Consider the following 17,607-nt stretch of genomic DNA (forward strand, 5'->3'; position numbering starts at 1 on the left):
AAAGGGAGAGCAAAATGACATTAACGATAAATATAAACTTAAATAGTCCCCCAAAATACCATATCCATCTATAATATTGTGTCTTGACAATCTAAAGTCTACTGTATGTCAAACTATCCAGGCCACATGATTTTAAATAGGGAGTATAGAAAAATCCAGAGAAAAGAGACAAAGCAGGATTCAAATCAAAGAAAGTACAAAGAAAAGGCAACAAATTTAGCTAAGATAAGAGGAGATTTTGAAAGGGAGAGAGAATATCAGGGGATATTGTTATGTTTGAGACCACTATTATGTTCTCAAACAAATAATATATTGTTAGAATATATAGTCCACCGATATAACTAAGGGGGGGGGGGGTGTAGGAGGGGTGAATTAGTTATCCAACTAATATCACAATTATCATCTTTAAACAAACTTAACCATATGAGCAATATCATCAGAAACCACAACAAGATACTCATGCACAATTAACACCGGATATGTTAACTAGGGAAACCCTTGATCAAAGGGAAAACCCCGATGGGGATGGTACCCACAAGATGATGTACTAATATAAATATTCCTTGTTAGAGGATGGACCCTGTTAGGAGTCTATAACAACATTCAGTACATATCAGTCTCTATTAGGAGACTTTGAATCCTTGTTAGGATATTCCAACCCTGTTAGGAGTTGTGGAAGATAGCTGGACCCGCTACCCAAACAGCTTCAAGGGTAAGACCAATGAACCCACTATCCAAATGATCTTTGTATTATTCCTTCAGACTAATAGAAATGAAATGTCCTTCCTTCCTCTTCCTCTATCTTGTCAACTGGACTTCTCCTCCTTCAGATCTTGTAACCATATCACAAATCTCACATCCAATAATCCCTTGGATCACTTACTCGCATTCAGTAAATACTCTCCTCCTTTTCGCACTTCGCATTCAACACAATGATTGCCACACCTTACAAACAAGGAAAACATCTTTCCTTTATACCATATATTCAAAATAATTCCTTGAGTTGGCCTTGGGGCTTTTCCAATTAATTATAATAAGATAATTAATTAATTACAATTACAATAGCATTGTTGGCTCACAATCTATACAAAACTTCACGTGTGATACTAGGGATTGCGCATTCACTGACATCATCATCCGACTATCCTCTGTCAATTTCTGACTGCGCATCTCTTTATTACATCTCAAATGAAAGATATAATACAAACATCAAAAATTGCTTTCCAAGCACTCTGTCTCTGAAGTACTCTCTATAAATCAGGGACAACTTCGACTTACATGTTGCGCATTGAACCACATCATTAGGACACTTTATTGAACATGTCCATGGCCACACATCACCAGTCAAGAAAAACCTTGTTCATACAATTACAATCTCTCTTTGTTACTTTGCTAGTCTTCACAGACTTACTACTATGTTGACATCAATGACAAACACAGTTATGAATGCAATATGTCAATACTCTCCAATGCTTGGGATACTTCCCCAATGTAGTATCATCAACATTCATGCTAACATATCTCCCTAATATAGGTTTGAACTAAGAACCTTCATACCTAGGGAGGGATGAAGGGAGAATATATCATAAACATTCAACCTAAAAAAGGAAAGGAATAACCTACGCTAACAAACCAATATGACATGAGCAGGACCACTAAGTATTTGGACACATGGATGATACAGAGTAGGTGGAATGAGAAGGCCAAGATAGATTCGAAGAGAAAGGAAAGATGTACCTCAATATCCAAAAGAAGAAAGAAAACTATACCTAAAAGCTCAAAAACCCAAAAAAATTGATATTATGGAAAGCAAAATGCTAAATGAAAATAATTCTTGGTAAAAAGATAAAGCTACGAACTTGTAAGAGTGGAAATGTTGGAAAAAATCTAGGTGATGAAGGCTACGAAAGTAGGAATACTTCATACCTGAAAGATTTTCTCTAAATGTTGATCTATACTACTAACCAGAGCAAAATTGTATGCACAAGCAGATGTTTAAATTAACCAAATACTTACAAAGATGTACTTATCTTTGTCAACTAAAAAATATCAGAAGTCTAAAATGGAAACCAAAGAGGGAATTGGTAGGACAAAATTTAAATGAGTAAAAAAAAACATGAGACGAAGCCATTAACAAGAAAAATTTTAAACAAATTATTACGGAATTTATCTACGCTAGAGCAATCTAGGAGATTGAATAACATGATAGATCATTCCAGAATCATATAAAAACCATTTGCTTATTTTTTCTCAAATCTTAGCTAGAAATTCAAGACTAGCTTAATCAAGATTAATCCATCAAATTCAAACTTGCAACTACATTCTTCTTAGAAGAACCTTACTGCTATGTTGACATCAATGACAAACACAGTTATGAATGCAACATGTCAATACTTTCCAATGCTTAGGATACTCCCCCAATGTAGTATCATCAACAGTCATGCTAACATATCTCCCTAATATAGCTTCACACTAAGAACCTTCATACCTAAGGAGGGACAAAGGGAGAATATATCATAAACATTCAAGCTAAAAAAGGAAAGGAGTAACCTACGCTAACAAACTAGTATGACATGAGCAAGACCACTAATTATTTGGACACATGGATAATATAGAGTAGGTGGAACGAGAAGGCCAAGAGAGATTTGAAGAGAAAGGAAAGATGTACCTCAATATCCAAAAGAAGAAAGAAAACTATACCTAAAAGCTCAAAAACCCAAGAAAATGATATTATGGAAAGGAAAATGCTAAATGAAAATAATTCTTGGTAAAAAGATAAAGCTACAAACCTGTAAGAGTGGAAATGTTGGAAAAAATCTAGGTGATGAAGGCTACAAAAGTAGGATAACTTCAAACCTAAAAGATTTTCTCTAAATGTTGATCTATACTACTAACCAGAGCAAAATTGTATGCACAAGCAGATGTTTAAATTAACCAAATACTTACAAAGATGTACTTATCTTTGTCAACTAAAAAATGTCGTAAGTCTAAAATGAAAACCAAAGAGGGAATTGGTAGGACAAAATTTAAATGAGTAAAGAAAAACATGAGACGAAGCCATTAACAAGAAAAATTTTAAACAAAATATTACGGAATTTATCTATGCTAGAGCAATCTAGGAGATTGAATAACATGATAGATCATTCCAGAATCATATAATAAACCATTTGCTTATTTTTTCTCAAATCTTAGCTAGAAATTTAGGACTAGTTTAATCAAGATTATTCCATCAAATTCAAACTTGCAACTACATTCTTCTTAGAAGAACTTTACTGCTATGTTGACATCAATGACAAACACAGTTATGAATGCAACATGTCAATACTTTCCAATGCTTAGGATACTCCCCCAATGTAGTATCATCAACAGTCATGCTAACATATCTCCCTAATATAGCTTCACACTAAGAACCTTCATACCTAAGGAGGGACAAAGGGAGAATATATCATAAACATTCAAGCTAAAAAAGGAAAGGAGTAACCTACGCTAACAAACCAGTATGACATGAGCAAGACCACTAAGTATTTGGACACATGGATAATATAGAGTAGGTGGAATGAGAAGGCCAAGAGAGATTTGAAGAGAAAGGAAAGATGTACCTCAATATCCAAAAGAAGAAAGAAAACTATACCTAAAAGCTCAAAAACCCAAAAAAATGATATTATGGAAAGGAAAATGCTAAATGAAAATAATTCTTGGTAAAAAGATAAAGCTACAAACCTGTAAGAGTGGAAATGTTGGAAAAAATCTAGGTGATGAAGGCTACGAAAGTAGGAATACTTCATACATTAAAGATTTTCTCTAAATGTTGATCTATACTACTAACCAAAGAAAAATTGTATGCACAACAGATGTTTAAATTAACCAAATACTTACAAAGATGTACTTTTCTTTGTCAACTAAAAAATGTCGAAAGTCTAAAATGAAAACCAAAGAGGGAATCGATAGGACAAAATTTAAATGAGTTTAAAAAAACATAAGAAACGAAGCCATTAACAAGAAAATTTCTAAAAAAATTATTATGGAATTTATCTATGCTAGAGCAATCTAGGAGATTGAATAACTTCATAGATCATTCCAGAATCATATAACAAACCATTTGCTTAATTTTTCTCAAACCTTAACTAGAAACTTAGGACTAGTTTAATCAAGATTAATCCATCAAATTCAAACTTGCAACTACATTCTTCTTAGAAGAGCCTCACAAAATAATCCACCCAAAGTATAATAGACCACAATATATTCATAATACTTCAAAGTTTTTAACATAAACATAAACATAAACATTAAAACATAGCAAGATTGGGTGTTTGAGAAACCACCTACTATAATTGTTCAAAGATCAAATAATAATAATAGCCTACAAAATATTAGCAATGTTATGCTCTTTGAGTCACTTACCCAAAAAAGGAGCTAGTTAATACATAGAGAAGTAACTAAAAGTAAACCTATGAAACTACGCTACTATATTACTAAAACTGAGACATAAGCATCTATAGATTGATCAAAAGTGATCAAACCCTACGGATGACTATGATTTCATCATCGAAGTCTTTCGAATGGAGTTCAACTGAGATTTTGGACTTGCCTTTCTTATCAAACTCCATTGTCATTTTCTTCATTTCGCTACATTTCATCAATTTTGACAAAATAAACCTTTTTTGGGACAAACCTTTAAGCTCCAATGTTAGCGGATGTTGTATCCATAAGAGCTGAAGTACCCTTCTAACCATTTAGAATTTTCTTCCTTCAGAATTCCAAACCAATGCAGCAAGAAATAAATGTTTCCCTCCATGTCTATCCATATTGCTTCAAAGGTTACAAGGTCCCTACTTGTAACCAGACTACCTATTGGAGCAATCATATACTCTTTTGGGAAATGAATTTCTTCCATTTTGTTAATACTGAATATAACAAATTCCAAACCCACCAATCAAACTTTGTCAAAGATTATTTGGCATAAATTCTGAAAGTCCCATTTATTTATCTTAGCATGACCCAGGCAAGCTATAAACGTACCTACTCCATCGATGTTGGTCCTTTAGGTCTTGGTGTAATTGAAGTGCTTTTCCCCTAATATTCTCTCCACTGCATGCCTCGCAAGATCATCTAGATCATTTAAAATGTGATTTAATCTTTCAAGTTTGAACTCCCCTAAAAATCTCATTGTTCTATTTTTAGATTTGTGATACAAAATGATGTTTATTTCCATTTTCAGAGTCTACAACTTAAGACCGGCTAAGAGTATGTCTTAATACTTACTATTGTTCAATATTTAATTGACCGAAGATGGGTATGAATTTAGGAATTAAAATCTATAAGATGTCAACTTAATGAATACAATGTATTAAAGCCTTGATTTGTATAGATTTTCATAGATATTGTAATGATGAAGTTGCCTACCTGAAATTAACTTTTATTAAATGAATGTGTTGTGCATGATCATTATTTATAATTGTTTACAAACTACTTTTATATCTTAAACTTACATTGATAATTTCCATAGATTGTGAAATCCTCATTACTGTCATGCCACTAGATTTTTTTAATCATTGACCTCATTAACATATTTCCCCACATTTAGGAGATATGATTACTAGAGTATATCTATAATCTTAACAATGTGTGTGAGAATTATACTTGATTCAACTAGGAGATTATGTGTAGGCTTATATATTCTTCATATGCGCTAGGATATCGATGCCTGAATCAGACACTTATTTTGATAAATTGAGTTCTAAATTATTTTATATCCACTTTGATTATTGATGATAATAAATTTATATTCAAGTGTAAATATAAGTCCCAAACTCCTCTATTGGCCAAATTATTTGTCTTTGTATTACTTTCACAATATATATCTAAAAATTCAAGTCAAATAAACTTCATGGTGACAACATGGCGACTACTCACTCTAGAACTAATGTTAGTTCCTTTCAAATATGGGGTCTCCTAAAAAATTTGGTACTCCATCACTCTCTTGTGCCAACCTCTAGAATATTCGTGACACAGACTTTGAGTTACATCAAGTCAAAATTTAGCTGTTTCACCACAAGAGTCTTTGGTCATACAATACCAGAGAACAAGTGATACTATTCCATGATTCGAAATGGGCAAGAGGATGATCTGATATCAAATGCTCAATCCTAGCAACAAACCAAGTTCTTGATTCAAACGAGCATATTTTTTTTGTTATCTTCTGACCTTTACAATGCACATGAACTAAAACGATATGCAAAAGAGGAATGTGAACCTGCAAGTTGCATACGGCTCCTTCCTAAGAATTCATAAAAGTGTCTTTAAATAAAGTATATGGATCAATGGTTACCTTAATCATTAGTCTTGTCATGTAGCTTCCTTGAGGAAAAAAAATTATCTGGAAGTTTACATAAAACACTATTCACCAAAATCAACATATTTAACCCTGCAAACCATCATGGCTTTTTAAATGAAGTATATGGATCAATGGTTACCTTAATCATTAGTCTTGTCATGTAGATTCCTTGAGGAAAAAACAGTCATCTGGAAGTTTACATAAAACACTATTCACCAAAATCAACATATTTAACACTGCAAACCATCATGGAAGTTGAAACCAAAACATAATTGTTTTTGTTTTGGTTGAATACATAATACATTCCCAAGTATATATTTCAGACTAAAAGCTGATAATAAATTTCTTGTATATTGTATTTCCAGAATCACCAAATGCCCTCTTATAGGGATCACAAGATAACGAGTCTGTTAACAAAATGCAATCATAAGCTTGATCCAAAACATTTCTCAAAGTTTTGGAGACTTCCAGTTTGAAGAAGTAACATTCTTGAGAATTCATTGTAAATTAAAAAGGATAGCTGTTTACTCAAAATTCCTGGGTCACTATGACCATATTGCTGTGTTGGGGGACTTCTGAAAGAGTACTGTGAGTTCAGAAATCCCAAGATACATTACATTGACTCAACACATGAATTTTCACTACGCACTGAAATCCAATGGTTTATCCAAAATATCCTCTGTATTGTACTAGCTTTGACAGATATTACTTGTGAAAATGGTCATTCTTCTGTTAAAAGTTTATTCAACTTGAAAAATGGTCACCTGAACCAATAGGTGATAACTTTGTCATGAAAATTCCCCAATAAAATAGTCATTTTTTACTTGTCAGATTATTTAACCTTTTCAACATATTTAACTTTGCAAACCATCACGTTGGAAGTTCAAAACATAAACATAATGAGTCAATGTTTTTTCTCAGATAAATTGTAACGAGTTTCTTGTTTTTTTATATCCCCAGATGACCTTTTATTAGGTCACATGATAAGGCTGCTGACAAAATGCAGTCATAATCTTGCTTTAAAACATACCTCAAAGTTATGGAGATTTGGATTTTGCAAAAATAGAACTGATTACACTGTCCATTATCAGATCATGATCGGGAATTCTTTGTAGATACAACTGATTGCACTGTTCATAATCTACATATATGAAATCACTACGACCACATTGCTTTAGTTTTTTTTATCACTACCATGTTTCAAAGGCAATAACCTCAAAACACTTCTTCACGTTTGGAAGGAATCAATCAACTCAATAATTGGTATAGCAACTGCCAAGATTACCGAATATCTGAAGTACAAAAAATGCTTTAGACTAAAATCACCACCTCTAATGCAACTAATAGTATCCCCTTGAATAGGACATAGACAACTCGAGGAGCGAGAGAATCTTTGTTTAACACTTCACCCAACATTCATTGTAAAGAAACAGAAAAGGTTACAACTTACAAAGTGTTTTGCTCCCAGCATTTCATATAATAATTCAAAAATAGTGCCAACTAAACAATGCCTCTTAATTTATTCATCATCAGAATCTGCAAATGTGATCTTTGTGGCCTTGGGAGCATCAGCAGTGATTTCTTTGAAATGTGCCCCGTATAACTTAGATTCCTGCAGGAAAAAAAGATATAAAATTGGCAAAGAAACAAAGAATAATTTGGTAGTTCTTGATTAATCCCATAAACCATTTTATCAAAATATGTAAACATTGAAACTTTTTTGCAAATAAATTGCAGATGATTATGCTTGTCATGCAACAATTATAAGAGATATCCACTGCACAAGTCAATTTCATGAATTCACACAATGGTGCATTAAGGATATATTGAGAGTCTGTATTTTTAGCACACTTACTGCACCTACATGTCCATGGTCAGTACAAGTGCTTTAACATAAGGGGACAAAATATATGATACCTTCTTCTTTACATGAGTTCCAAACTTTCGGAGGTCATCTGGTACTACCTGCCCAGCTTCTCTAAGAACATTGGCAAGCTCTCCTGCACGGGCCTGAAACATTGAATTTTTCGGATTAAGATATTTAATATTCAAAATAAATATCATCAATCATACTTTTCCCTAGTTAAAATAGGCTCACACAGTTTCACCTCATTTTCCTAAACTTTCACATAATGTCATACGTCAAACAAAACATGCTATTATACAACTTAATATGACTTTAATACCTTGTCTGCTTGAGTAAAGAAAGTATGTGAGACTCCCTTTTTTCCAGCTCGTCCAGTCCGACCTATACGGTGAACGTAGTCCTCAGTTGTTAGAGGGAAACTATAATTAATCACAACTTCAACATCTGGAATATCAAGGCCTCTTGCAGCAACATCTGTGGCAATCTACAGCACAAATCTAGTCAGAAAAAGTTTCTGAAGATGGAGAAGAAACTCAAATCAGCATGCATAACAAATACATGGCTTCGAAGTTTCTAGCATACCTAAAAATGTAATGGGGAATCAAAACTATAAAAAAATCAAATGACATAATAATTGCAAACATTCAAAATACTACCACACAAGAAAAGTACATTAAAAATTTACCATAAGTGGGCACTTTCCATCCTTGAATAAGCTGACAGCCTTTGTACGCTCAGGCTGAGATTTGTCACCATGCACTGCAACAACGCTCCATCCTCTAAAGATTCAGAAAAGTACATACATCAGCATTTAGAAAAAACATAAATGTTACAAGAACTTCTGCGAATTCAATAAAATGAGGATATGTTTCTAGAGCAATAATCATTGTATACCATACATGGAAAACTTGCTGAGTTCTTAAAAAAATTCCACACTGAAGTTTTAAAGTGCTTAATTGCAACTCCCCAAAATACCTGAAAAAAAAACATGCCTAAAATGCTGAAAAAAGTTCACCCTGCACATGCCTTTGCACACTCTTTCATTTTCGAAGATGCCCTAACTTTGCATGATGAACTTGTGATGTATTTGTTGACATTTTCGAGACATCCACAAGCATGCATAAACATTTTTGGATTCATGATGTATAACTTACAATGGCAATCCTTCTCATAATGCAGATTAAAACCCGACCTATTTTGCATAAAATTTAGGTATTTTACGAAACTTCTGATTTCTTTTTAAATTAACAGGTTCTCCTGAGTCGAAAACTTTGGGTCTGCCAAGTCAAAGTATGTTACCTACACTGTAGACAATGAAATCCTACGTTATACATGGGTAGGGCTACAGAAGGAAAAAGATCTAGTGAAGAAAAAACCACTTTTACAAATGGTGGTTTTCTAAAATTGGTGAAACTTCATAAAGAGCACAAAAGTCAAAGGAACGAAGAAAATCAAAGATCTAATATATTTACAGATTGAATTAGTAGTGACGCACATTTCGATACAATGGCTTTAAGCTTCTTGATGGACAAAAGTAGTGAAAATGTTTCCATTCAACAGGATCTTATTGTTATCTCTTCTAAGATAAGCATTCAAAAAAAATTCCATCTTGTTTTGATCCTTATGCCACAGAAAAGAGTAGAACTAATTTCAAGCATTATGTTGGTTCCCAAATCAACAAATTGTAATTGTCCTAAGAGTATGTCAAGTTCTATGTTCAGGTATTACAGATGATTAGGCCAACTACTGAAATGAACCAATGAGGTCACCATTCCCTACTCTTTTGGTCACCTTATCACCATTGTTAAGGAAATAAGATCAGATGTTGTGTGCATCTCTCATGCATCTGATTCACAATCTTGAATCTTCTTGATGATATAATTTCCAAATTCTTCTTGCAGCTTTTGAATGTGTGTGTGTGTGTGTGTTGACTGCAATACTGTAGGTATGTTCTGATTTTATCTTCAATCTAAGTTGCCAATTTGGGTTTGGGAACAGATTCAGGTTCGTGGGTTCGGGCAAAATAAAAATTTCCCATTTGGGTTCGTGAGTGTGTCTATATGTAAGTAACGAGAATCAGAATCAGATCGTAATCGGCAAGGCTGAATCGGATCACGAATCGACCATGAATCAAAATTGAATTGGCAAATTTAAAAAACCCTTGAAATTTAGTGTAAACCCTTTATCACTGAATCGATTCACCGATTCACAAAAAATTGTTTGGCTTGAATCGAATCGCCGAATCGTCGCAATTCTCGTTGCTATGATATATATATATATGTGCAATGACTTAGTAAGTTAGTTTTACAATTATGCACCTTTTTTTTTTTGCGTATATATACGCAAAAAAAAAAAAGTGCATAATTGTAAAACTAACTTACTAAGTCATTTCATAGTATGAATACATCAATGTTACTTCATCATTGATCAATGCCAAATGTTAAAGATAAACATTAAATACTCACTCATTAATCTATGTTCATGGTTGTAAAGAAAATCATACATTGAATTACTAAATTTAAAATTACAAAATATAAACTAGTTCATCAGATTGACAAATATTAAAGTTTGAAACATAGTGATATATGACAAATGTTTTATAGTTTATCAATGATCATAAACTCATAGTATCAAAGATGCAAATGCCCTTCAAGGGTCAAATGGGATTTTTTATTTTTTTAAAGTCACTCTTTTTGCCCCACGGGCCGCAAGTCCATGTGGATTCCCACGGGTCCGCAGTGGGTCTAGGCAAGGTCCCTATTTGGGACTGCAGGTCCACGCAAGAACCGCAATCCCCAATAGGGACCTTGCCTGAACACGGGCTCGAATCCGGACTCAGAATGGAGCTCCAGGGTTTGAACCCAGCTTCTTAGTCTTTAATATATAATGATGAATATATTAGAGAGTGATTGCCTCAGTTTGTAATAGTATTGTGTGTTTATGCATTTTTCGAACTGCAGAAACACTCCTCATATAGGTATAGGTGTGGGACATGCCCAGTCACCTATATGACAATGCACAACAAAGGCGCCTATACTCAAAAACAATTTTTGTTCCAAAAAGCACGATCTGCTTTGTATTATATTTGATATTTTATTAACACCAATTCACATGGAGTACAATCACTCAGTCAATTTTGTTAATATTGATAAACAATTATTAACTAACAATAATCATTAGATGATCTGATTATGAAATATATATATATATATGGTTATCTAATGATTACTAGTTAGAAATAATCATAATAACGCGCCTTTGCGGACGAACAACACGGGGGGAGTGTAAACGTAATAAAACAAGTAATGATGTATATATGTAAATATAAATAATTAGAAGAAATGAGTAAATTAAAGAATGTAAAATTGTAATTTGTTAATAAAGCAAACGAAAAATAGTAAACTAAAGGCCATATAACGCACTGTACGGTCAAGAAAGACTTGTATGAGGAGTTGACCGTACCGTACGACTTGATAGAAGATGTGTATTGAGTGCAAACAAGAGATTAAAATCACCATATGACCATTACTTAGAAGAGGGCACCATACGGACAACAGTGGAAACAAAAGAACACCAATTATGAATACTGTACGACCAACAATATGAAGGGAGAAGTCCATATGCCATATATCGTACGAAGTATAAGAGCAAGTTCATAGAGGCCATACAGCATAAGGGAACACGCGCAAAAGAAAATACCGACCATACGGTCGTCATGCAAACGGAAGGAAGTGACCGTATGGCCATCAGTCAGGAATAGGAATTGATAACGTATGGCCATTAGTCAGAAGACCACCATACGGACCCACTCGAAAGGAGGAAAGTGTCGTACACCATACAGTAGAGGGAAACTATAAAGCCAAGGAAGGGCAAGGAAGTATACTGTACGGTATACAAAAAACAATTATAATGAAGAATACTGTATGAACCGTACAGACTCTTGGAGGAAAAGAATGTGGTCCGTACGGCCCTTTGGGAGAATATCGTACAGTTCTTTTTGAGACAGGAAACAACGTTGTACGGCCAAGCAATTAAAAGGAATTAGACTGTATGACCATTGGTCTCAAGGAAACAGGGCTATAATTACAACAGACCATAGTACAGCAGAAAGGTTTAAATTAAAAAAAAAAAACGACGACAAATCAAAACAATTCACAATGAGTAACGTATGGTACCGAAGGGAAGGGAAAGACATAAACAGGGAGTAAAACATGAGCGGTTGCCCTCGACTCCACTAGGGGCATTGCCCCCTAGACCCCCGATCAGTTCAGTTGTCAGTCTTGGGAAGTGTGAGCAGTTGATGGGACCTGGAGTTGGTGCAGGCATGGGGTGTCTATCTGCCAAAGGTGGAGAGAACACTGGAGCAAGCCTTTCGAGAGGGGTGCTATGCTTTGAGGCACTTGGAGTAAGTGTTGGACGTGAGGCTATCTTGGTGGATGCATAGAGAGCTCGGGAGGAGCTAACCATCCAGTTGGAGGCAGTAGAGCAATACTTGGCTCAGCGTACCTAGGAGTTGGAAGCAGAGAAGGTAGCACGAGTGGCTATCAAGGTCAGATTGGCTAAGCAAACAATATTGTGTTAGCAAAGGCTACAGATGCAATATGTTTTTGGAGATCAATTTGGTGTAGGCACGGGAGAAATGTGAATGTGAATGTGATCCATTTTGTTAATCTGTCTCGGTAATTTTGTAATTGTCGTTTGAAGACGACTTTTCTTTTTGGGGGGAATGTTGTTAGTAAATTTTATATTGTAGCCGACAGGTAGAAGTGTATCCGAAAGGGCACGTGACAATTGAGTCACCCCTTCGGGAAAGTATATGTACACCATCCGGAAGGGACTATTGAACATCATCATAATCATATTGGAAGCATTGTTCTGCATATTGCATATATGAATAAAGCATTTATTCTATGTTATATCTTACCATACTACATACAATAAGTATCTGTTTACCCTGTATAATAAGTATTATGTGTTATATCATTAATCTAAGTTTCCATGAGACAAAATTTCCAGCATCCTCAAATCTAACTTTGTTCACCATGATAGCTAATAAATTGAAAATTCCTTTTTAATGATGTTTTTAGATTTCCTAAGGTTGTATATGCTCGTGGTATTATTTCTAACTTGGCTCTAATTCCATGTTAAGGAAATAAGATCACATGTAATACTTATTTTTGTTATATATGTGTGTGTGTATGTCTGTGTGTGTGTGTGTTTGTGTGTCTGTGTCTCTGTGTGTGTTTGTGTCCGTGTCTGTGTGTGTGTGTGTCTATCTGTGTCTGTGTGTCTGTGTGTCTGTGTGTGTGCGTGTGTATGTGTGCATGTGCGTGGGTGGGTGTGTGCGTGGGTAGATGTGTGCGTTGGGTGCGTGCGTGCGTGGTGTGTGTCTGTGTGTGTGCGCGCGTGCATGTGTGTGTGCATGCGTGCGTGTGTGTGTGTGTGCGCGGGTGTGTACGTGGGTGGGCACATGTATATCTGTGTGTGTGTCTGTCTGTCTGTCTGTGTGTGTCTATGTCTGTGTTTGTGTCTGTCTGTGTGTGTTTGTGTGTCTATGTCTATGTTTGTGTGTGTGTGTATGTGCGCGTGCGTGTGTGTGTGTGTGTGTGTGTGTGCATGTGCGTGGGTGTGTGTGTGCGCGCATGCGTGTGCATGGGTAGGTGTGTGCACATGGGTGCGTGTGTGTGTCTGTGTGTCTATGTGTGTGTCTGTGTCTATGTGTGTGCGTGTGCATAGGCGCGCGTGCATGCGTGGGCGGGCACGCATGCGTGCATGCATGTCTAGTGTAACTGACTCACAATCTTGAATCTTCTTGATGATATAATTTCCCAAATTCTTCTTGCAGCTTTTGAAAATATATATGTTTACTGCAATATTGTAAGTATGTTCTGATTTTATCTTTAATATATAATGATGAATATATTAGTGAGTGATTGCTGCAGTTTGTAATAGGACTGTTTGTGTTTATGTATTTTTCAGACTGCAGCAACCCTCCTCATGTGTGGAGAGGCATGTCCCATGTATGACAAGGCACAACAAAGGCACCGATACTCATAAACAGTCGCTGTTCCAAAAACACAAACTGCTTAGTATTATATTTGATATTAATAACACCGATTCAAATGGAGTACAATCGGTCAGTCAGTTTTGCTAAAATTGATCGACAGTTATTAACTGACAATAATCATTAGATGATCTAATTATGATATACATACATATATATATATATATATATATATCTTTATCTTTGTTTGGAAGTCAGCTCTCATCAAAGTGATCTAAATACTCGGTGCGACATACAATAAGTCTCTCTGAAGTCATAACTCTTCTCAACGCCTGCTTTTACCCTTTCTCCTCCATCATTGTGACATATATTATCATCATCACATGGGAAAGTTCCTTCAAACCTAGGTTTCCCCGTAATGGTTCACTTTTTAATAATCTCGAAAGGCTATTTAGAAATTCATTTTGGTGACACCTCAACCCCATCATCATCGGTGGGACTCTCATAATTGCTGTCTTGTTGGAAGTCTTTCTGAAATCAACGCTCTCTCTGATGAGTGTTATGTATGTAGTAATCTTTGGGGTGAGCATTCCAAACTTCTTCTAATGACCTTAGCTTTTCCTCTATCCATTGGCATGACAAATACTATCATCACAACAAGTGCAAAGTTGTCCTGATGTGCCATTCCTCTCCAATGAACTTTCTGCCTTTGTACTTCTTTTGTCGGAGAGAAAATAACATGACTCACAGATGAACTACCATCTTCCTCTCAACCTTATCCCTTTGATGTTGTTCACCATGCACTATGGGGGAGCTTATCACTATTCCTTTTGATTGGTATGACTTAACAAAAATCAATCTGATGTTGGCTGTTTTTCTGATATGACATTCTTAATGCAACTAGATCACTTCGTCGGACGGAGCTTATGGTTTGTCCGAGCAAAAATATCACTTAGGTTGACTTGGAGATCCTCTCTTCAATATAATGAAATTGGTTTATATATACAAAACCTTCTTGGCCCTTGACTTTCATTCAATCATTGTAGCTTTATATACATGGTATATATGGTCTATTGAGTATTTTTGGAACTAAGGCAATTGGTATCAATCAAAGAGCTGCATGACAAACTTTTAGAGAGATAGAATACAATAGTGGGAAAATAGTAAAATTTATTATAAAACATAGTGGGAAGGTTTCTATGATCTGAAAAGGTAATATTATGACAAAAAACTCCTTATTTTATGAGGTGCTAACACGTGGAAAAGCATTTTTAGGCAAACTAAGTGCCAATTTCACGGGCATCTTCCACCAACCGACACCATAGATCATTGCAATTAGTTATTCCACATGTGAAATAAGGGCAAAAAGAAGATTCAATACAAGATTATTTGATATGGAGAAGAAATAATACAACAATTATTAACTAAAAAAAAGCATTTTCTTGTGATGGATGGTTCCAATAGTTCTCGTCTCAACTTTCAGAAGAATCTATTTCTTACTTAGTCCTAAGAAATGCAAATGTTTCTACCGTAAGTGAGAAGATAATGTCATAAATTATGCTTTATCAAGCATGCCCAGCAATTAAATATCTATGTTGAGGTGTCCCTTGCTCACCAGCCTATTGGGTGTTCTGCCTTCATGCCTACCCTACTTCCTCTACTTGTCCTCCATGAGATCTCATTTTCTTTATTTTAAATTCATGTCTATAATCAGATCTCACAGGCCAAAACCTTCCCTCTAGATTTTATACTATCCATCATAGTTTTGTATACATTTGCTAGAGATTATGTTGCAGTGTCGAACATTAATTTTTTGAGAATTTTGAGAGCCATAAGCATAGAGAAAAAGCGCAAGCTGGCCTATAACAAGACGTCATACAGTTGATCATGTTTTTACACTTCAATGTGACATTGTCGAGGCTATTCAATAACTTTATAAAATCTTTTGCTTCTTTGTAGACTTCATAAGGCCTGTGACTAAGTTCTGAAGCTTTTATTTATCTAGAAGCTTTTCCATCACTTCAGATTCTTGTTATTAGTAGCAATGGGAGGCTCTACTACATACTTGTTGGCTGACTGCTAACTCTCCATGGCCTCTTTTAACTTTACCAACACCCGATCAAAATTAGGCAGTGTATAACTAAATATGTTTGGTATCTTCGATGAACTTGAGGACTTTTTTGGCAGCATATATCTTAATTGATGAACTCAAGGATATTCTTTGGCAACAAAATCAACTTTAGTCATGGTTTTATGAATCTTATGTTCTCATTGTTAAGTTTGTAGTTACAGTCAAATTGATATGATCATGAGTTTCATTATTGATGATAATATAAATATTCCTTTATATATATATATATATATATATTTGACATATGTTTAGTTATACTAACAAATGATCTTTAAACCTTGGAGACATGTCTCCTTCTCTCATACTTGTATGAGATCCAAATCTGCATTTGAAACACATCAATTCCAATGGCCATGTTAATACATTTGCAGAAAATGATCCTAGAAAACAACATGGTATCAGAGCCAGATCTGCAAATGTATAAGAAAGTACATGACCAAACGACAAAATACACAAGAAGGAAATGCCTCCAATCCTTGAAGCAGAGATGCACGAAATGAACGATCCATGGAAAATATGATCTGTGATTAATTTCTCTGCAATCTATCAGATATTTTGTGAGCAGCACTCCATACAATGATATGCGCCAATAGTAGACAGCCCCACTCAAATATTACAACCAGTGATTGGAAAATATCGATATATTCCTTTGATCATCCACGTGAGACTATGAAAATAAGGTGGGCACAAGTTTATCAAGAATTATGAAGAAGCTGTTGGCCTCCTGTTGAGGACCCGACTTTTACTAGAAGAGTGTTAAAATCATAGGAGGTGTATTTATGCTTGCATATTGTCATATGTGATCATTTGGGGCTTCATTATTGAAGTTGAAGGCAAGACAAATGACCTGTGTTCATTCCCAACAGAATTATCATGCACCTTGAACCTGGACAATTATATTGTGGCTGTCAACATATATATTTATTGCAGTTTGTATCTCTTGCCTCAGCGAATGGTTGTGGAAATTCATTGGGAAGTTGACCAGGGTAGATATCATCTGGCATTCATATGTAGCAGAACAGACAACAGACTGTAAATTCTCCAATGCACAATCAAATTGATATTAAATTCCAATAAAGTTGTGTATAAACACAAATCTCTGTTATATTGCTCTACTTTCGATAGCTTTGAAATTGAATTGCATATTTTGGGCATTGTGAAGCACAGGAATCTGTTCATTGTTATCTTAAGCCCTGTAACATTCTTCTTGATGAAGACATGGAAGTGCATATATGTGACTTGAGAGCATCAGTCATTATCTCCACTCAGGC

At 35.0% G+C, this 17,607-nt stretch overlaps 1 protein-coding gene across 1 annotated transcript in view; it reads right to left on the bottom strand.

The window, feature by feature from the left end:
* Positions 1 to 7,361: 7,361 nt before the first annotated feature.
* Positions 7,362 to 17,607, bottom strand: part of STRS1 (DEA(D/H)-box RNA helicase family protein) — a 107,613-nt gene continuing 97,367 nt past the window's right edge. The window contains exons 10-13 of the mRNA XM_089815049.1: positions 8,887 to 8,980; positions 8,521 to 8,685; positions 8,252 to 8,344; positions 7,362 to 7,946 (exon numbers count right to left, since the gene is read on the bottom strand). Of these exons, the coding sequence (XP_089671175.1) occupies positions 7,854 to 7,946; positions 8,252 to 8,344; positions 8,521 to 8,685; positions 8,887 to 8,980 (445 nt within the window). The 3' untranslated portion in view covers positions 7,362 to 7,853. The remainder of the gene's footprint in view (positions 7,947 to 8,251; positions 8,345 to 8,520; positions 8,686 to 8,886; positions 8,981 to 17,607) is intronic.

This window comes from Cupressus sempervirens, chromosome 2 (assembly GCF_028749045.1).
Source record: "Cupressus sempervirens isolate cs-2001-9-10 chromosome 2, ASM2874904v1, whole genome shotgun sequence".
Classification (NCBI taxonomy): Eukaryota; Viridiplantae; Streptophyta; class Pinopsida; order Cupressales; family Cupressaceae; genus Cupressus; species Cupressus sempervirens.